Raw genomic sequence first — 21,662 nt, forward strand, 5'->3', positions numbered from 1 at the left:
GCAAGCAACAGAATTTCAGGTCAAATCCCATATTCAGTCTCAAACCTGATTGAACTAGAAAGGTTTGATGTTTTAAGGAACTAGATTAATGGCACCATCCTTGCAAGCTTAGGCCAGTTACCAAAGTTGGAATGGCTCGACTTGTCCATCACTGCTCTTAGTGGCAAGACATCAATGCTCTTAGTGGCAAGATCCCAGTCAGTTTTCTAGGCCTACAGAGTCTTAGGCATGCAAGTTTCAAGGCAAACAAACTTTGTGGAGGGATACCACAAGGAAGGCCATTCAACATTTTCCCTGTGGCTGCTTACGCCCACAACCAATGCTTATGTGACAAGCCCATGCCACCTTGCAAGATAAAAACATCATATAGGACTAGGCTCAGTGAGATGCTGACCCAGCTACCAATTGGCATTTTTCATTTCCTATCAACATTGTTAGATCAGATTAAGAGACAATTCTATTTCATAATAGCTGAAATCCTTTATTTGTTTTTACTGAATACACTATTACACTTATTGTTTGCTTGTTTTTCAAGGGAAGTAGTCCGTTGGATTTGATAGTGAATTTAGTTAACATCTGTACTCAATACTATCCAAGCTATTCAAAATAAGAATTACATCATTCCTTGTGTTAGTAGTCGATCGTTCCATTAGAATTGTGAAGACACCAAAGAGCCCATTTATAGGCATGTTCAACTGAATCATTGTAGAGAGAGAGAGGATGTGGAATTGAAATTGGATTTCTATTATAAAATGGATTACATTAAGGTTACTCAAAATGGCCTCTATGAATATATCTTATAATATGCTCTTTTACTTCTGCTTCCGCTTCCTCTTCCCTCTCTTAGCTTTTGGACATTTACAATAATGTTATTAATATTATGACATCAAAATGATAAAAAAAATAAGAAGCAAATAATTCATTGTGTTAATAGGGAAAAGAAAATAAGCGCGGAAGTACCCAAATTCATCTTGATTTTATAGTCAAGGCTACAACTATGCATATTGATAAGCACCATGGGGACATCCTTATTTCATTATTCACTACAAATCAACAAAAACCCAACTCCCATCATTAACCAGTAAAAATTAAGAAGTTGCCTCAAGCCTAGTACTTGAGTAGTGCTATTAACAATTTAGTGACATTATAAACATATCCGCATGAAATCAAAATACTACATAGACTTCCTCTAGAAAATCGAGAAACAACGGATGAAGATGCATCGAAACAAATGGCAAGGCTTAACAAATAGACACTTTGAAAGCCCAAAAATCTCCAACGAACAGAACAACTAAATAATAGATGAACCATTGATTGAAAAGATGAACCTTAGCATCTAGTGAAAGCGCTCCCATCCTTAACATGTTTCAAAGTACTTTTCTTTAGAGAGAGAGAGAGAGAGACGCATTCAATGGTGAAAGAGTCAACGACTGTCTCTTGTTGAGTTGATGGAGTTTGAAGGGGCATTGAAAGAGGATGGAAATGACAAGGATTTCTCTTTTCTTGAACCGATAGAGTTTGGATGAAAGATCAAAGATCTGCATTCCTCGTACAGTTTAGTTTAGGGAATAGAAAAGGATAAATAGGGCGAAGGGAAATTTTTGGTCGATTTTCAAATGGGGGTATTTTAGTAAAAGTATATAAACTAACTTACAAAAGGGTAAAATGGACATTTTGAAAAAATGATGCACCACTTTAACGTTTTCCATATGGGTCAGTGAAGGTAGGTTTTTGTCAAATTCTTTAAAAGTCTAGGAGAGGTTTTTGTTAAAATAAAATTAAAGGGGAGGTTTTTATAATTGTCAGAAACTTTAGGGGAAAAGTTGTATTTTACCCAAAAAATAAAAAAGAAATGGTTCGACTATTATGTCGAAAAGATATTATATCGAAAAAAACTTATAACAGGTTTTTGATTGGTCTCGGCATCATAGAGTCAACCCCCAACCCTCCCACCCCTCCAAAAAAAGATCAACATCGTCCAAGTACTGGGCACTTTTTGGGAAGAAGTAGTTCTGATAGTCAAAAGACACATTAAACTTTTGCATGAAGATCTGAGCAGCCCAAAGTACGTTTGACAGATGCACATATTTCCGCACAAGAATAAAATGTAAAAGACGCGAGAAATTTCATTTGGAGCTTCTTAAAATCAGCCCAAAATGGGCTTTTCGCGTCTTTTTTGGCATTTCATCTTTTGGCAATTAAATCTTCCACGTGTCAAATAGAAGTTGACCGAAAATCGGTCTTCCTGTCTTGTAAACAGCCAAAGAGACTGCATGGAAAGACTTGTCAAATGGGCCCTATATCTTTGGAAGTTGGAACTGATCCGGGTCATCTATCCCTTTCCCTCCTTAAAATTGCGTACGTTTAGATCCAAGGCATAAGGTGCGCATGTTAGCAATGATACACAGCATCATCATCATCCCGCGCCATTTGAATTGCTGCGATCGTGGCCGCACCACACCTTTGCGAACCCCCAGTGAAATACGGGCACGCCGGGTTATGGTAAGAATCAGTTCACGCTAGCGACTCGCAGTTGAATGTGTTATCCTTTGTATCGTGTTCTTTGGTTTGTAAATTGCATTACAAATTCGGAGAGGTTTAGAGAAATCAGGGGCTCCACACTACTGTAGAGTGGAGACGGGCCTGATCGGAATTCGACGTTCTCAATGGTGAAACTCCGTCTCAACTCATGGATCAATGATGTAGTTGCAGCGTTGCAGGTGGTGAGCTCTTGGCGATGTCTAATGATTCTGACCTGGTTTTGATGAAAAAACTGGTTCGAATTACGAATGGATAAGAAAAGATGCGGAACACATTAGGATTGAGTTATCAACTTACCACGATTTGACCCCTATTGATGCAGATCGAAGATTCGATGTAGCTTCATTTTGTACGGATATTCCTATGATCCTGCATATGGAGCTTATTAGTGCCACATGATTGATAATTCCCCTGATACAATAACATATACGGAGGTCTTCTCCAATTCACTTGGCGTTCGCGTTACTGTTTCTTCACACTGATCATCTTTCTCTCTTCCTTACCCTATCTTCCCTCGTCCAAAGTCCAAACGATGTTGAATTGTTTCAGCTTCAGAGTTCAGACATGGCTGAGATGTGTATAGAGGATTAGGCCCCGGGGCACATCGCACATATAATGCGCGCGCAGGAGGTAAGCTAAGCTAAGGCTTAGGAACGAGAAACAGAGACACAACGCGAGCGATCAGCGATGTCCATCAAAGCTCAAAGGCATTATTTGTTACGCATTAATTCGCCGTTCCCGCGGACCCCTCCATGATCTCCCTCGCTTTTCTTTCACCCTTTTCGATTTGGATTTAAGTTTGGAGCCAAAAGACGAACAAGAAAAAATTTGCTAAGATGCCACGTTACTTGTATTTTATAAAAGTTATTAAATAAATATAATAGGATATATAAAAAAAAACACGTTATTGTTCCCTTCGACCCAGAGGCAGTTGGAGCTTGCCGCACAGATCCCCTAATCCTTTAACTGCTCGAATTTCGCCTCTCCATTCCCGTCTTGTCACTCAAGGTGCTGCTGGATTTTCACCCGCTTAATTCGTCGAGTTTCCTGCTTGATTTTTTTTTTCGCTTCGGAGATTAGTTTTGTTTTCTCACTGGTCTTTGTGCATTAGTCCGCTAACAAAGATTGGGTTCTCTCTCTCGAATTCCTCTGACCTTCGGTTCGTTTTTCCAATTTAGGGTTTCGCGGGCGTAATTAGGGGTTTTACTGGGGTTTCTGTTTGATTTGGAAGATAAAATTTGCTCCCTTTCTTACTGGAGTGGACTACCATGAAAGGAGAAACGGAATCGATAATGTGGAGTTTCGTTTTCTCCTAATTCCGTGGCCGGGTTCGAGGGTTTCGTTGTGAAATTAGGGTTTCTCTCTGTCTTAAGAGAGAAATTTCGTTTCTTATTGCGTTGTTCCTGCAATTAGGGAGGATGATAATCAAACGGAACTTGAAAACGAAAATGCCCAATCTCAAGCGGTGCAGAGCCGAGAAGCTAGGTTACGAGGAAGACGAGACCTTAAGGAACGCAAAGAAGCGGAAGGAGAACGAGTACTACCCTCTTGATCTACTCGGAGAGGTCGCCGCCGGGATACTCCCTTTCACCGGTTACGGTCTCCAGAGAGGGTTCCGGGATGACGGCGAGGAGTTCAGTAGCGTTGCGGCTTCATGGTGTACCGAATTGTCTTCTTACCCCGCGGAGGCGGAGTCGGTGTCCAAGAGACGAGACGGTTTGAATGCGAAGATTCAGAATGCAGAGGCTTTTCGACCACCACTCGTCAAGACGTCTCGAGGACGCGTTCAGGTGCTCCCTTCTCGCTTCAATGATTCTGTTCTTCATCCGTGGAAGAAAGAGAAGACCAAATCGAGTGTCCTAGAAACTGGTTTCGACACCGAAGCTGCAGTCCCTAAGAATGATAAATTTAGCTTTAAAAGCCTAAAATTTGACACCCGGCTTAATAAGAAACAACGCAAGCAGGATAAGTTCGGCCACTATAGCACTAAGTACACTCGGTTGTTCGCAGAAGAATGCCAAGAAGAAGAAGATGAAGAAGAAGAAGAGGAAGAAGAAGAAGAAGTAGAAGAAGAAGAAGAGGAAGAAGAAGAGATGGGTTATTCGGTGTCGAAGAACTTCGATATTAGAAAGAATCCTAGCTCGCGGAGTTCTCTTACCTCTCTTCACGAGGCTCCCGTTGAAGTTGAGAGGTTTCCAGCCTTGGAAGAACTTAAGGAGCTTGAATTGACAGGCGAATATAAACCAACTAAGGAGAACAGCGAGAAACGAAAGGGTTTCTATAGACCGGAGGACTTTGTTTTGGGTGACATTGTTTGGGCAAAATCTGGGAAGAGGTATCCTGCTTGGCCTGCTATCGTTATTGATCCAATGTCGCAAGCTCCTGAAACGGTTTTGAATTCTTGTGTTGCGGGAGCCATTTGTGTAATGTTCTTCGGCTACTCCAGAAATAGGAAAGAAAGGGTAGGACTCTCTCTCTCTCTGCGTTTTTTTTCATTTATATTTACAAAACGCTATTTGCTCATTTAATTATGATTCCAATTAACTGGTGATGAGCAGGAGTATGCATGGGTGAAACATGGGATGATTTTTCCATTTATAGATTATTTGGACAGGTTTGTAGCATTGAGTTTTGTTTTTCTTTTTCTGTGACATTGAGTGCAAGAAATACAGCTTTTGATTCCACAAATTTTGTTTATTCAGATTTCAGGGGCAGACCCAATTGTACAAAAGCAAACCCAGTGATTTTCGGATGGCTATAGAAGAGGCATTTTTAGCAGAACATGGTTTTATGGAAGTGCCTGCGGAGGATATGAATGTGGTGGCTGGACAACCAACTTATGATCAATCTATTCCTAGAGGGGTTCAAGAGGCTACTGGTTCAAACGAGGATCAAGAGTGCTACTCCCTGGACCAGGCAAGTTGTTTCACACATTCAAGTCATTCCCCCCCCCTTCCTTTTCTCAAGCTATGCACAGTTGCTACGGGGGATTATCAAATCTTTTCTTTAATAATAAAAACGATTGTAGATCTTAGACCTGGACCACCCGGTAAACTCTCAATTGCTGGCTTTGCTGAGATACACCATAAAAACCTCTCTCTAACAAACTTGAACATTTGACATGTGATTATTGAGACATCACCAGAAACATCACAACAGTTTTGGATTTTGATATATGGAACCTCCTCTCTGTTATGTTTCCAATGCATTGTCGTACTGTTTAATAGTATCTCAAAATCAATTCTTTTGGAGTTTATGCTAACTTATGGCTATCATGCACTAACAATTCCTGAGTTCGAAATTTCTCTTTCTTTATCATGTATTCTCAACCATTTCTGTGCAGGATGCATTTGAGGAGAAGAAAGGTGCACGGCCCTGTGATGGCTGTGGGTTGAGTATAACCTTTAAAGCTATGAAGAAATTGAAGGGATCAACTCCTAAAGGCCAATTTTTATGTAAACATTGTGCTAGGGTTCGTATACTATTATCTTTAATCATGGTTACTTCAGATAAAACTTTTGTTTTCACAGATAACTTGCACATGTGCAATAGCCTATCTAGATTTTCATAGTTGGGTTCACTGTTGTTGCAGTTATTAAAATCAAAACAGTATTGTGGCATATGCAAGAAAATTTGGCATCATTCTGATGGTGGGAGTTGGGTGAGCAGTCTACAACCTGAAGGGTCAATGCTTCTCAATATAATAACACTTTGTTTATGAATTTTGTTGTTACTTGAATAGGTACGTTGTGATGGATGTAAAGTATGGGTTCATGCGGAGTGTGACAAAATCACCAGCAATGTTTTCAAGGTTTGGACATGACTCATACTGGAATAATCAGAATATTAATGTTTATTGTATGGTGTTTTATTCTACTTGCTATTTCTTCCTTTTGCTGAAAGGTAGGTACACTGACTTGGTTATTGTTTGTCAAAGGATCTGGAAGACACTGATTATTACTGCCCCGACTGCAAAGCAAAATTTAACTTTGAACTATCAGATTCAGAAAAATGTCAGCAAAAGAATAAGTATGCTTATAGAATCTTATTTGCTTTTTCAAACAACTTATTTTTCAGGAATTACCATGTCTCTTTTGCTTGTGGAATTTTGAATTATATTTCCATGTGGCATCTGTACACTTTTTTGAAACAGATCTAACAAAAGTACTGAGCAATTTGTGATGCCGGACAAAATAGATGTTATGTGCTGTGGCGTGGATGGGACATATTTTCCAAGTCTTCATTTGTAAGTATCAAACTTTTGATAAGAAGGCTCTTTTATTAACCTTCAGAGACATCTCTGATGAGAAAATGGAATGATATATTTATTAGTTATGGTAAACAGCAGGGATGTCAATTGGACTGGATTTGGTCCAATCCGATCCAGTCCAATGTGAGTCCATTACAAATGGGCTAGGTCCAATCCAATCCAATGAATATTTTGGACCATCAATGTCTGGGCCGTCCAATCTGTTTAAATGTGTTTTAATTTAGATTAGTTCTAACCCAAACCTGGTCCGTTGACACCTATCTTCTTATCTTCTATCAATGGACCAGATATTGGCTCAACCCAACCCAATCCAATATAAATTCATTACGGATGGAACAGGTCCAATCCATTCCAATAAATACTTTGGACAATTAAGTCTGGACTGGTCCAATTCAATATGTCCTGTTGGTCCATCCAATCTGTCCAAATTGATTTTGGTTTGGATGGGGTCCAATCCAAAACCGGTCCATTGACACCCCTATAGTAAACAGGGCTGTGGAAGTGTGGATGGATTGAGTCTTATCAGATAATGGTATATCTGAAATTTGAACATGCTCTGCATATCAGAGTTTGAATGTTTTCAAATTTCAATAATTTTTTTCTTGGTTTTGGACCCACTGTTAGTCTAAAATACATTATTCCAACTGTGCTACTAAGGTTGTATTTGGTACCTTTGCTGTTTCTACCTAAAACATTTTTTTTTTGAAAAGTTTTAAGTATAGTATTTCATTAATGTATAGAGGAGAGACCTGTGTACAATAAGGGACTGCACAATGGGAATGTACAAACAGAACAAAGAGTTAAGCATTTCTATGTATTCTGTTTACAAAAAGAGAATCTCTGTAAAAAAAGAACTATAAGGTATTCCTTGAAAGGGTTTGATTGTTTGAAGATTCCAAGCTAAGAACATAGGGTTAGGGTACCCGTGAACCTGTTCATTACTTTCTCTTCTGATTGGATTGACCTTTAAAGATTCTATCGTTTCTTTCACTCCATAGAATCCAAATTATAGCAGCTGGGCACATTTTCCATAATAATTTGCCCCTTTTTTTACTTAGCCCGCCGAGGTACCATTCACTGAATATGGCCAGAATAGATACTGGGGAGCATCCTACCACCCTAAAACACTTTAAAGCAGCCAGTCAAAGAGAACTAGAGAATTTGCGGTGCAGTAAAAGATGGTTTACAGATTTATTGTCCCCAGAGCAAAGCACACAAATGGGACTGTTTAAGGGAATACCTCTTTTAACAGGATGTCAGCAGTGAGGTTTTTCTCCAGGGCAGCTGTCCAGGCTAAGAAGGCTGCCACTTTAGAAGGTAGGTCTGGGACCCAAATTCTATCAGCCAGGAAGAAACCTGCAGACTCAGAATTCAGGTGTTTGAGCATGGATTTACTGAGAACGATCCAGATCTGTGCCACTTCTTTACCCTTCTGTCAATCTGATCCATATTCGGAGGTATGTCCTGTAGTTTATCCAACATGTCTGAGAGAAGAGGGATATCCCAACTATTGAGTTCCCTTCTAAATTTAGATTCTGGGGCACCATACAGCCGTGTTGATATGAAGTTCAAAGCAATCACTCACCAAGTCTTCTTTGTTTTGGGCTATTTCATAAAGCGGTGAAAAGGAGACCTTTGGGGGATTGTCATCACACCAATGATCCTGCCAGAATTTGATTCTATTTCCTTGCCCAATTTTATATTTATTTCCTCTACAGAATTCCTGTGGAACTGAAGCAATCCCTTTAAATGGTGCACAGCTGTAATTATGTGTAACATTGCCTTGGTCCCAACCAAGATTTCTAGTGCCACATTTACTTGAGATAAGCTGCCTTGACAAACTATGTGGTTCTTCATTGAATCTTCATAACCATTTTGCTGGTTTGGATTTCTTCTTTCAGAAGGAGCATGAATGACAGGGAGGTATAAGCCGTAGATCCTTGCTTTCCAGCTTGTATGAATATCATATTTTACCAGGGGCAGCAAATTGTAGAGAGTGGTGTGATGATAGATTAGGTTCATTCTCATCCTGATCTTGCTACAGGCTGGCACTAGCTTCCTTCTAATCTTGTAGCCCTGTGTGCCTGGATATGGAAAGTACAAGCTCCACCCAAGACAGTCTTCTTGTGGACTGTAGCTAGGGACAGAACTTTAACCATGACCATCTTGGGAGTAGAGGCATGCTGGTTAAAAACCTTTGCAGCCTGTGTGGTACAGATCAAGAGTCTGTCATGTCAATCACATTCTGCTTCATTGCACTTTCATCTATTCAATTTGGGCCCATTTCCTTGAGTTGTTTAATAGAAGCTGGCTGATTCCTCCCAACCTGCCATCTTTATTAGCTTCTTATTTTTTTTTTTGATAAATGATCTTTATTAGCTTCTTATTTGCTTATCATTTTTTTTTTCTGGCAGAGCTTCATCATCTACCTTAACTTTCTTATACCTAAGCCTCCCCTTGATGGCTTACAAGTTTGGCCCCATTTCACCAAGTGGAATTTAAATTCTTCTTTCCAGCTGGCCCATAGGATTTTTCTCATCTTTGATTCAAGCCTTTTAGCTACTCCTGGTGGTATATGGTATAGGGAAAGTTAGTAAACAGGAAGTGAATGATTAGTACCATTGCTGTTTCAACCTGAAAAGTCAATTTTACGTACAAGCAGCCTACACATGCGTTTTTGAGGTATGCCTTTTTCAACTATAAACAACCTCAAATAATGGTTGTATGCCAATTAGTATTGATCAACCCAAAACGCTTCAGGTAGAAACAACAAAGGTACCGAAAACAACCTAAATGTTTTAGGATGGTAAGTTTAGTGTCAATACTAGAAATGTGGAATTAGAGGTGACTAATGAGTGGATTCCTTGCATCCTAGGGGTAACCTAGCCTTACTAGGTAATGAAATGAGGGAAAAATTGACCAAGACAATATGGTCATGCACAATGAGTGCAAGTTCACATACTGTAACAGTATGGAGTGACTTGATTCAATTTGATAGTATAAAAGAGTTAGGGTTCCGTAAAGTATGTTAGTTGAAACTATGAGGAATGACCTAACAACTAACAATTTGGTAGAGGATATAGCTATTGATAGAAATTCATTAAAAAAAGATATAGCTATTGATAGAATGAAATATGAAAGAGGATTCGTGTACCTGAGGTGAAAGTGTGAATTAGCTTTTACATGACTTACGCTTCATTGCATGGCATGAACAAAGTGCTGGATAAGGAATTCATCGTCAAAAATGAAGGGGCTGACACAGACATGAGGCCCATTTTGAAGTAATTATTATGCCTTATTTATTTTAATAAAGAAAAATAGCATAAGAAAAGAGGGATAAATGATCACAAGAAAAATTACATATTCCCAAATTCAATTTAAAAATCACCACATACCATCATATTGGCCAATTAATTGGCTTTATTAAGGTATGTGAGAAAATGAGAGGCTTAATCCCACTTCAAGTAGTGATAATTGAAGGCTTGGCTATTAAAGTTACTTGTTGGACATATTTTCGGCTTTGAAAAGCCAGATTTTGTTGATTCTTGAAGTTTGGAACCTTGGTTTATGCTATGCAAAATAATTGGCCTCATTTCAATTTTGAGATCGAGAAATTAACTTATTAATATTTGCTTAATTTCTATTTCAGAGTTGTTTGTAATTGTGGGTCATGTGGGAAGGAAAAGCGATCTCTTAGTGATTGGGAGCGACATACAGGTTCCAAAAAGAAAAATTGGAAGACAAGTGTTAAAGTCAAAGGTTTAATGCTACCATTGGAACAATGGGTTTGTATTTGATTGTATCCTGTTACTTTCAGCATCCTACCATATTCTTTCCTCTTTGGATTAATAATTAGAACTTTGATGTCAAATCTCATGGTCAACACTATGATTGTAATGCTTTTTTTCGCACATCTTTGGATCTTGTCATTTACAAAATCAGATTATATTTTAAACAAATTGCTTTTTATGCTGACTGCTTAGCATACGACAAAAGACATCTTTGGTAGCTTTTTTTTTTTTTTTTAAAATTTTAAAATGTCATTACTGGCATGCATATATAACATTGTTCAGAGAACCAGACTGGGCATTGAACCGAAAGTGGAGAAGTTCAACTGAGGTTGAACCATGATGACATAATAAATAAAGCTATGATTGCTCATCACCTTGCTTTGTATTGTCTTAATAAATTTTCTTCTTTATTTATCTTCAAAACAAAACATGACATAATAAATTAAAAATTTATATAATGTATGTACTATGTAATATGCAATTATGCATAATTATTTAATATATACATAAATAATATTAATTACAAACATATAACAAAATATATAATTACATTGTGCTCTAACATATATTTTTTATTCTAGTTTTAATTTTTTATACGAAAAATTGAGATTTGAGGCCAAAAAAGTCATTTTTGGTAAAATAGTGGGGCAAGGTGCCTTTGTCACATTGGAATGCGTAGATCATGAAAAGTTACCCAAAATAAAAAAAATCATCACAATTGGGCAACTGACTACATAGTTATGGCCTCTAGGAAGTTTGCATATAGATAGAAAAAGTTGACAAAAGACTGGCCAGTTTTATGAAACCAGGACTGGTTCACCAGTTCTCATGTTGGACTGGGCAACCTGCCATTTTTGGCCTTTTTTGGTGACAACGGTTTTAGGGTATGATCAAACCAGCTTGGGGCCCGGGTCACAGTTTAACCAGCCCAACTCACTGCTCCAGTCTGGTTTTCTAAAAATTGAAAAATAAACAAATGCTATTGAGGCATTATTCTGGAATTGTAGCACTCCAATGCATCAATGCTCTCCCACAACTCTATCTGGGTTCTCTTTGAGGAGAGTTTGTTGATCTCCATATACCTGAACAAGCTGTTTGCTCTAGATGCCAAAACTCTAGCTCTCTAATGTGGTGCATTAAAAGCCATGGGCCATCACTTCCTCCTGAACCACCCAATTACTGTTTCTGAATCCCCTAAATATGCCAAGAACTCATTGTTGTCATCAATCTCAAACCTTGTAAGGTAGGTTTTAATTTCTGCTTGAAGGGAGTCCCTAAATCCTATGAGACCCAAAAAGCTTGCATGTTTTTTCATTCTGAATCCTGAAGGCTCCTCACCTTGAAAGACCCGGCTTCTTTAATGAACAGTCATTGAAATTGAGTATCACTAATTACAATCTAAAGAACCTTTCAATATATATTTTCACATAAACCACAAGGGTCTTTTGCATTTCAGCTCTGTTTTGATGCAGCATTTTATCCCTTTTTATCTTCAATTGTTGAGTGGATTGTCTTAGTGATCAAGTAATCTTCCTTTATAATAAGCACTTTTTCACATTAATTTTGTTAAATTTGCAGATGTTCCAAATGGCAGAGTATCATGAGCGTTCTCTTGTTTCTGTAAATCCTTTTAAACGGTCTTCTCCAAAGTTAAGGAAACAGAAACTGCTAGATTTCTTGCAAGGTAATTTTTTGTCATATTTCCACCCGACTTTGTATTTCTCTTGGCGGTACCTGCATCGAAGATTCTTTATATAGTTCAACTCTATTACGTTAGTAATATTCTGATTTCACTTTGATAGAAAGTATGGCCCTGAATGAGCTGGTTCTTCCTATAACAGTCTTCTCCTTTTGATTAAGTTTCTTGTGGCTGTACTAGCAGCTGAGATCCTTTGCATTTATGTAACTTGACCATTTCACTGTGACAGAGAAGTATGAGCCCGTATTTGCAAAGTGGACAACAGAACGATGTGCTATCTGTCGATGGGTTGAAGATTGGGAATACAATAAAATAATTATCTGCAATAGGTAGCCCAATTATTTGTTTCCAGAAGGTTTTTTCATATAAGTATTTTGACTGAAGTACATGAAATTAAATCATTTGACTTGTGGCTATTTGTCACAGATGTCAAATTGCAGTCCACCAAGAATGCTATGGAGCAAGAAATGTTTGTGATTTCACTTCGTGGGTTTGTAGAGCATGTGAAACACCCGAGGTCAAACGGGAATGTTGCCTTTGTCCTGTAAAAGGCATGTTCTCTATCTTTATGGGAAATCCTGACTTGAGCACTATTGTTATTTGGTGTTTTTGATGTCTTGTATATTTGTACAATTTCCAGAACAGTTAAATGAGTGTAGCTCTAGGATTTGAAACATTTTTTGGGTTAAGACCAAAGATCAATTGGATGGATTTGCTACCTGCTTTCCTATTAATTTTATATGTTTCCTCTTTTGTATTATGACCTATATGTGCTTTCGTTTGTAATGCATGCATATTTCCTTTTAGATATATGAAAGCTTCTATTAGTTGAAAGATATTTGATGCTGAAATGGGTTTTTGCTCACCCTGAATTTGAAGATAAGGGGTTTCAGATGTAAATCAGTCCTCAAATATTAGGTGTAAATTTGAAGATTAGAAGAAAAATGAAGAAGAGAAGTAAGAGCAGCAACACGAGAAGAAGATGGTGAAAAGAGAAGGAAGAAGAAGAAGAATTGAATTATCTTCCCTTTCTCCTCTAATCCTTTTTTTATTAAGAATTAAAGTTAGAGTAATGACAAGTATGCCCTTAAGTGGGCGGCCAGCTAAGCAGTAACATAAAGAGATTAAACAAAAAGAAATAACAGGCCCATTAGCCAACAATAAAAGAAAAAATATTACAAGAGAAGATACTAGGACCCATTCAGCCCAGTCTCTTTACACTCCCCCTCAAGCTGAGCATAGATGTCAATCATGCCCAGCTTGCTTATATATAGTGTCATTTTCCCTCTTGGAACTCCCTTGGTCAAGATATCAGCCAGTTGCTCGTCTGATGTGATGAATGGCAAACAAACTTCTCCCGAGGAAACTCTTTCCCTTATAAAATGTCTGTCAACCTCAATGTGCTTAGTTCTGTCATGTTGAACAAGATTATGTGCAATGTTGATAGCTGCTTGGTTGTCACAGTAGAACATCATTGGCTTCTCGTAGTCAACCCCCAATTCTTCTAGAAGGGATCGTCGCCATAGTAATTATGACATACCATGTGCCATTGCCCTGTATTCTGATTCAGCTGAGGATCTAGCAACTACAGACTATTTCTTACTCCTCCATGACACAATGTTCCCAGCGATAGAGCACAATAGCCTGAGGTGGATCTCCTATCATCAATACATCCTGCCCAATCAGCATTAGTTAAAGCTTCCAGCTTCATGTGTCCATGTTTAGCAAAAAGAATACATTTCCCTGGAGTACCTTTCAAGTAACACAGAACCCTTTTTGCAGCAGCTAAATGGGTATCTCTATGAGAATGCATAGATTGACTAATAACACTTATTGCATAGGAAATATTTGGCCGAGTCATGCAAAGATATAACAACTTTCCAAACAGTCTCTGAAACACCCCCTTATCAAATAAAAGCTCACCATCTGCAGCAGAAAGTTTATGATTAGGATCAATAGGAGTGGAGATTGGTTTAGCTCCAAGTTTACCAGTCTCAGCAAGGAGGTCAAGGACATATTTACGCTTAGAAATGAAGATACCATCCTTAGATCTAGCCAACTTCAATGCCCAAAAAATACCGAAGATCTCCCAAATCCTTGATCTCAAATTCAGAGTTGAGAAACCATTTTAGTTTACTGACATCTTGAGTGTCATTACCCGTGACCACAATATCATCAACATAAACTATCAAAAAGGTCACCAGAGAGCCATTTGTCTTCAAGAACAGGGTATGATCAGATTGAGTTTGTGTGTAGCTAAAGGAGACAAGAGCAGCCCTAAACCTCTCAAACCAAGCCCGAGGAGACTGTTTGAGACCATAAATAGATTTCTGCAGTTTACACACCTTGCCTTGCATTTCCTTCCCATACACCCCTGGAGGCAAAGACTTATAGACCTCTTCATGCAGATCTCCATTCAACAAGGCATTTTTAACATCAAACTGGTGTAGCGGTTAGAGATATCAAAACTCTGACTGAGGTCATCTTAGCGATAGGAGCAAATGTCTCAAGATAGTCAATGCCATACATTTGAGTGTAGCCCTTAGCAACCAGCCTAGCCTTAAACCTCTCAATAGAGCCATCAGAATGATATTTAATGGTAAACACCCATTTACAACCCACTGGTTCCTTTCCTTCAGGAAAGTCAACAATATCCCATGTATGGTTCTTATGCAAAGCATCCAGTTCAGCCATCATAGCATCCCTCCATTCAGGTTGAGATAAGGCTTCCGGTACGGACCTGGGTATCACATGGGAAGAAACAAATGCAAGAAAAGAGTAGTAGGTGTTGAGTGGGCCGACTTGTGTTTAGTTTATTTCCTTTTAAATTAAGATGTTGTTGGGCCTTGGGCCCATTAGTCTTTATTTTTTAAAGAGTTGTAATTACTTAGGTTGAGTTGCTGCCCTACTAAGGGCATCTTTGTAATATCTCATACTTAAGTTAATTATAAATAGAATGAGGGGCCGGCGGCTAGGGTTAAGTCAATCTATCCTAGTCGACCTTCTTCTCTTTTCTTCCCTTTCCTTTGTCTCTTGCTGAAATCCCCAACTTTCTACTCTTCCTTTCACAAGAAGCTTGGCCGAAATCAGCACATAAGGTTTTCTACTTGGTATCAGAGCGGGTTGAAGGTTCTTGAAGAGATTCGTTCCTGCAGCCCTAGATCGGTCGACTGCATGGAGATTTAAGAGGTTGATTGAAGCTTTCAGGTAAGCCCAGTTTTTGGATTTTCTTGGTGGATCTGTATGCCCTATAGCTGGTCTAGGGTTTCTCATCAGAACCAGGAAAAACTGGAGAAAGGGAAGAGTCCTGATTTTGTTGGACTCTTCAATTTTGACCTAGGTAGTGGCGCCCTATTTTTTTAGGGTTCCTCTGGGTTTTTTGTAAGGGGCGATTCAAGTTCCATGTGGTTTGGAGGCCCTCTAGAGAGGGCGGTTGCTTCTTCTCTTTCTTCTCCCCATCCCACCGAAAAGGAATCTTTTGTGGGAAGAAAGTCCAGGACACCAAAGGAGTGTCGTTGGTTCCAGAAGGTATTTTGTTTATTCTTGTTGCATTTTTTAGCTGTTTTCTGTACCTCTTTGAGACACATGGAGGGACACAGAGTGGAATATAAGCCCGGGAATGAAATGAGACCAGTGGGAGGAGGTACTGGAGACCCCTTCGGAGCCGGAACCATTACTACAGTTAGGTTGGATGGTACAAATTACTTGGAATGGTCCCAATCTGCAAAGATGGCCATTGGGGCTCGTGGAAAATTGGGGTATATTACTGGTGAAGAGGTAAAACCCGAAACTGGCAACTCCCGGTGGGTGCAAGAAAATTATATGGTAATGACATGGTTGTGTAATTCTATGTTGCCACATATAAGTAAAAACTTTTTATGGGCAAACACTGCTAAGGAGATATGGGATGGGGTGGCAGAGACCTATTCACAGAAGGAGAATGTTGCTAGGGCTTATCAACTAAGAAATCAGATTATTGCTACTAGGCAGGGAGATAGATCTGTTGCAGCTTATTTTTCAGTCCTTAAGACCCTGTGGCAGGAGATTGATCATTTAGAGACCTTTGCTTGGGAAACCACCAAGGATGCAGCTACCTATCAAAGACACTTAGAGAAGTATAGGGTGTTCGAATTCCTTGCTGGCCTTAACCCTGAGTATGACATTGCACAACACCATCTTCTTTCCAGGGACAGTGTCACTCTCTCCCAAGCATATGCATTCGTGTCAGGGGAGGAGTGCAGGAGGGATGTAATGATGAAGAATCTCATGACTGATCAGTCTGCTATGGTAAGTGCTGTGAAACCTAAACAAAATGGCAATGAGAACAAGAAGGAAGACAAAAGGGACTTAGTCTGTGACTACTATAAGAAATCGAAGCATACAAGAGATACTTGCTGGAAGCTTCACCCACATCTTGTGCTAACCAGATTGAAGAATAAGAAAGGAAATGCACATATGGCAGTTACTGGTGACACTCCGCCCCCCCTACTACAACTGCCTTGGAGTCTGTTGCAGCTGCTGCAGTAAGGGCCGAGCTTGAGAGGTTTGGGTTACTTCTGAATCAGAGGGATACAACTAGTTCCAATTCAGCCGCAACCGGACAACAAGGTACAGGTAGCACAGGTGGAACTCACTCTACCTCCCTTGCCCACACAGGTAGTCCACATGTCACTGTAAACTATGTTTCTGCTTCAGGTAAGGAGAGATCTCCTTGGATTATAGACTCTGGAGCCTCAGAGCACATGACCCATTGCTCCACCATTTTCTCCTCCTACCAGCTCAGTTCTGGTAGAGATAGGGTCTCCACAGCTGATGGATCCCTTGTTCCTATTGCTGGGAAGGGATTTGTCAAGATTAATGATTCCATTTGTTTACCCTCTATCCTCCATGTTCCTAGATTGAGCACCAACTTGTTATCTGTTAGTAGTTTGACTAAGAATCTGAACTGCTCAGTAATTTTTTCTCCTGGACATTGTACTTTGCAGGATCTGGATTCAAAGAGGACGATTGAGAGTGGTCGTGAAGTGAATGGAATCTACCTCCTAGATACTCTTCCAATTCACCAAAGTCATCATGTTTGCAAGGGCAGTGAGTCAAAACTTGTGGATCAGATTATACTTTGGCATAATTATCTGGACCATTTGTCTTTTTCTTCTTTAAGTTCTTTGTTTCCAAAACTGTTTGTCTGTGAGTCTGTCAAGGTTGAAGTGTGAAGGTTGTGAACTTGGAAAGCATTGTAGACACTCTTTTAAACCAAGTAATAAAAGATGTTCTTCTTTTTTTGATGTTATTCATTCGGATGTGTGGGGCCCTTATCATGTTCCCTCTATGGGCGGCTATCGCTATTTTCTCTTATTTGTGGATGATTTCTCTCGATATTCCTGGATTTACTTGATGAAATCACGTGATGAGGTTCCATCCTTGGTGAGACAATTCCATCAGATGGTATTAACACAGTTTGGAACTAGAATCAAGATGTTCAGATCTGACAATGCTAGGGAATATTTTGAGAGACATCTTGCCTCATATCTGTTGGAGTATGGTGTTGTCCATCAGAGTAGCTGCTCCTACAGTCCACAGCAGAATGGTGTTGCAGAGAGAAAGAACAGACACATTGTTGAGACGGCAAGAAGCATGATGATCACAACGACAGTTCCGGTTCGTTTTTGGGGTGATGCTGTTCTCACGGCAGTATATCTGATTAACATGATGCCTTCTCGTATACTTGGATTCAGCACTCCATTCAGCCTTCTTTTTCCTCAGGGGGAGATGTTTCATATTCCTCTAAGGGTGTTTGGGTGTGTCTGCTTTGCGCATATTCTTGGTCCTTACCGTTCGAAGCTTGATCCCAAGGCAAAGAAATGTGTCTTCCTTGGATATGCAGAGAATCAGAAAGGGTACCGCTGCTATGATCCAGTCTCTGGGAACCGGTTTGTTACTATGGACATCACTTTTTTCGAATCTACATACTTCTTCTCAAGGAATCCTTCTCAGGGGGAGTGTTTTGGGGAATTAAGTCAACAGTCTATCCCTCTTCCAGTTCCAGTTTCTGTGCCTACTACTGTGCTTGACAACCATTCGATGTCACCTACCTTGCCCCCCCCCCACCCCCCTTTGCGTTCCGTCTCACAGTATTACTCACGGCAGAGACTTCATAAGGAGGTTGATTCCACTATAGCAGAACTCACACCACTTCTTGTCGATCCCTTGGAGACTCTAGATTCGGTTGATACAGATCCAGGTATTCCTCTTGATCCCTCTACTATTTCAGTTCCCATTGGTCCCACTAACACTGTTACAGATAACCTTGATCTCTCTATTGCTCTTAGAAAAGGGAAGAGGAAGTGCACTGCTCATTGCATATCACAATACTTATCCTACAGTGGACTTTCTCCTTCCTACCGTGTTTTTCTCTCTTCTCTTGATTCTGTGTCTATACCCAAGTGTGTTAGTGAGGCTCTCTTCAAACCTGAGTGGAAGGCAACTATGCAAGAAGAGATGGAGGCTTTGATTAAGAATCAAACATGGGAGATTGTGGACCTACCAGAAGGCAAGGAGACAGTTGGATGCAGATGGGTTTACATAGGAAAGTATAAGGCAGATGGAAGCATAAAGAGGTACAAGGCAAGACTTGTTGCAAAAGGATACACACAGACCTATGGCATTGATTATCTAAAGACTTTTGCACCAGTTGCAAAGATGACCTTTGTTCGGATACTCCTTTCTCTTGCTGCCTCATACTCTTGGCCCTTGTTTCAACTGGATGTGACGAATGCTTTCCTAAATGGGGATCTGCAAGAAGAGGTGTATATGGATCTTCCAGCTGGTTTTTATGATAATGCTAAAGAGGGAAAGGTATGCAGGCTGAAGAAGTCACTATATGGCTTGAAACAATCCCCTAGAGCATGGTTCGACAGATTCAGAAAGGCCCTGATTGTTTTTGGCTACACTCAAACTCAATCTGATCACACCTTGTTTGTGAAGCGCAGGGGATCCTTGGTGTCAATCCTAATTGTTTATGTGGATGATATTGTTGTCACTGGGAATGATCTGAGTGAGATTGATAGTCTGAAGAGGAACCTGCATAAGGAATTTGAGATTAAGGACCTTGGAGAACTGAGATACTTCTTAGGCATTGAAGTTGCAAGATCGAAACATGGAATTTTTATCTCTCAAAGGAAGTATGTCTTGGACCTTCTCCAAGAAACAGGGAAACTTGGAACAAAGGCAGCTAGCACCCCCATTGATCAGAACCATAGAATCAGTGCATCAGAAGGTGAACTAGTAAAGGACCTTGGGAGGTACCAAAGACTTGTGAGTCGGCTACTAGTGCATGACAAGACCGGACATCTCCTATGCAGTAAGTGTAGTGAGCCAATACATGCATGCTCCACGAGACTAGCACTGGAAGGCAGTTGACAGGATCCTTGCTTATCTGAAGGGACATCTAGGCAGAGGCATATTGTTTACTGATCATGGACAGCTCAAGCTAGAGACCTATACAGATGCGGACTGGGCAGGATGCCTCGATGACAGAAGATCAACTTCAGGAGTGCACCCTAGTTGGGGGCAACCTAGTCTCATGGAAGAGTAAAAAACAAACAGTTGTGGCAAGATCAAGTGCAAAAGCCGAATATAGGGCCATGGCACATGGAGTTTCAGAACTTCTCTGGATCCGTTCTCTATTGGAAGAAATCGGTGTTCAGGCAGAAGAACCTATGATGCTATACTGCGATAACTAGGCAGCAATTAATATTGCTCATAATCCAGTCCCGCATGACCGAACTAAGCACATTGAAGTAGATAGACATTTTATCAAAGAAAGGGTAACTTTTGGAGAAGTTTGTCTTCCATACATTTCTTCTGATCTGCAGCTTGCTGTTGTCCTCACAAAAGGCGTTGTAAAGAATAAGCTGGAGCATGATCTACGCAAGTTGGGGATGTATGACATCTACTCCCAACTTGAGGGGGAGTGTTGAGTGGGCCGACTTGTGTTTAGTTTATTTCCTTTTAAATTAAGATGTTGTTGGGCCTTGGGCCCATTAGTCTTTATTTTTTAAAGAGTTGTAATTACTTAGGTTGAGTTGCTGCCCTACTAAGGGCATCTTTGTAATATCTCATACTTAAGTTAATTATAAATAGAATGAGGGGCTGGCGGCTAGGGTTAAGTCAATCTATCCTAGTCGACCTTCTTCTCTTTTCTTCCCTTTTCTTTGTCTCTTGCTGAAATCCCCAACTTTCTACTCTTCCTTTCACAAGAAGCTTGGCCGAAATCAGCACATAAGGTTTTCTACTGTAGGAAGGAGAGAGAAGGCTGTAAGACAGGTGTTTGGAGATACAATGGGCTGTACACTTCCGCTTGCCCTTGCGTAGAGCAATACGAAGGTCAAGGTCTGGGAAAGCTGTAGATGGGTCAGAAGAAGGCTGACCTGTTACTTCAGTAATGATGGGAGGAGCGAGAGGCTCTTCTGTAGGAGTGGAAACAACCTGCCCATGTCTGAATTTCTACCTTTGGTACCACCTTTGGAGAATAGGAGGAGGAATTATAGGAGAATGAGGTGGAGGAGGAGGAGGAATAGGAATATCGGAGGTAGGTCCAGTGGGAGAAGTAGACACCTCATGATAGGACTCGAGAGGAATGGGAAGAGGAATAGCTGGAGACATAGCAAAGGGCTCTTCAGATTTCTCCCCCTTCAGGAGAAATGCTAAAGAAAGGAGTCAACTCAGCAATGGTGACATCCCGAGATACAAAGCGGGTGCCACGAACTGGATCAAAACAGCAATATCCCTTTTGTGTGGAAGCATATCCCAGAAAAACACATTTATGAGCCTTAGGTTCAAACTTGTGCCTTTGATGACTGTGAATATGCACATAGCAAGTGCACCCAAAAACACGGAGAGGAAGAGAAAAAATATCCTCATCCGGGAAGAGAAGGCTAAAGGGGGTTTTGAAGTCAAGGACCCGAGAGGGCATATGGTTGATCAAAAAAGTAGCAGTAAGGACAACATCTCCCCAAAATTTTATAAGAACATGGAATGCAAACAAGAGGGATCTGGCAACTTCAACCACATGTCTGTTCTTCCTTTTCGCCACCCCGTTTTGTTGTGGAGTGTAGGAACAAGAATTTCGATGAATAACCCAAAAAGTTTCAAGATAGGTGGAGAGGGTTCTTTCAAAATACTCCTTAGCATTATTAGAACGAAATATTTTGATACGAGTGTTAAACTGGGTGAGGTTCATGAAATTTTTGCACAATAGCTGGTACTTCATCCCTGGATTTCATGAGATAAATCCAAGTGTAATGAGTAGTCATCAATAAAAAGGATAAAGTACCTGTAACCCCCCATAGTTGGCAAATGA

The 21,662-nt window shown here is 40.0% G+C and overlaps 1 protein-coding gene across 4 annotated transcripts in view; it reads left to right on the plus strand.

The window, feature by feature from the left end:
- Positions 1–3,408: 3,408 nt before the first annotated feature.
- Positions 3,409–21,662, plus strand: part of LOC104604008 (histone-lysine N-methyltransferase ATX4-like) — a 33,702-nt gene continuing 15,448 nt past the window's right edge. For 3 of the 4 annotated variants that reach the window (XR_736312.3, XM_010268216.3, XM_088902176.1), the window contains exons 1-12: positions 3,449–5,003; positions 5,100–5,155; positions 5,244–5,457; positions 5,885–6,013; positions 6,134–6,202; positions 6,284–6,352; positions 6,479–6,570; positions 6,695–6,787; positions 10,461–10,596; positions 12,181–12,286; positions 12,531–12,630; positions 12,728–12,852. Coding sequence is in view for 3 of the 4 variants with exons in the window: in XM_010268216.3 (XP_010266518.1) it covers positions 3,960–5,003; positions 5,100–5,155; positions 5,244–5,457; positions 5,885–6,013; positions 6,134–6,202; positions 6,284–6,352; positions 6,479–6,570; positions 6,695–6,787; positions 10,461–10,596; positions 12,181–12,286; positions 12,531–12,630; positions 12,728–12,852 (2,233 nt within the window). In the remaining variant the exon portion in view is untranslated. Of the gene's footprint in view, positions 5,004–5,099; positions 5,156–5,243; positions 5,458–5,884; positions 6,014–6,133; positions 6,203–6,283; positions 6,353–6,478; positions 6,571–6,694; positions 6,788–10,460; positions 10,597–12,180; positions 12,287–12,530; positions 12,631–12,727; positions 12,853–21,662 lie in introns of all 4 variants that reach the window. The other variant, XM_010268215.3, reaches the window with a different exon arrangement.

Source organism: Nelumbo nucifera, chromosome 3 (assembly GCF_055504915.1).
Source record: "Nelumbo nucifera cultivar China Antique chromosome 3, China Antique-T2T, whole genome shotgun sequence".
Taxonomy (NCBI): domain Eukaryota; kingdom Viridiplantae; phylum Streptophyta; class Magnoliopsida; order Proteales; family Nelumbonaceae; genus Nelumbo; species Nelumbo nucifera.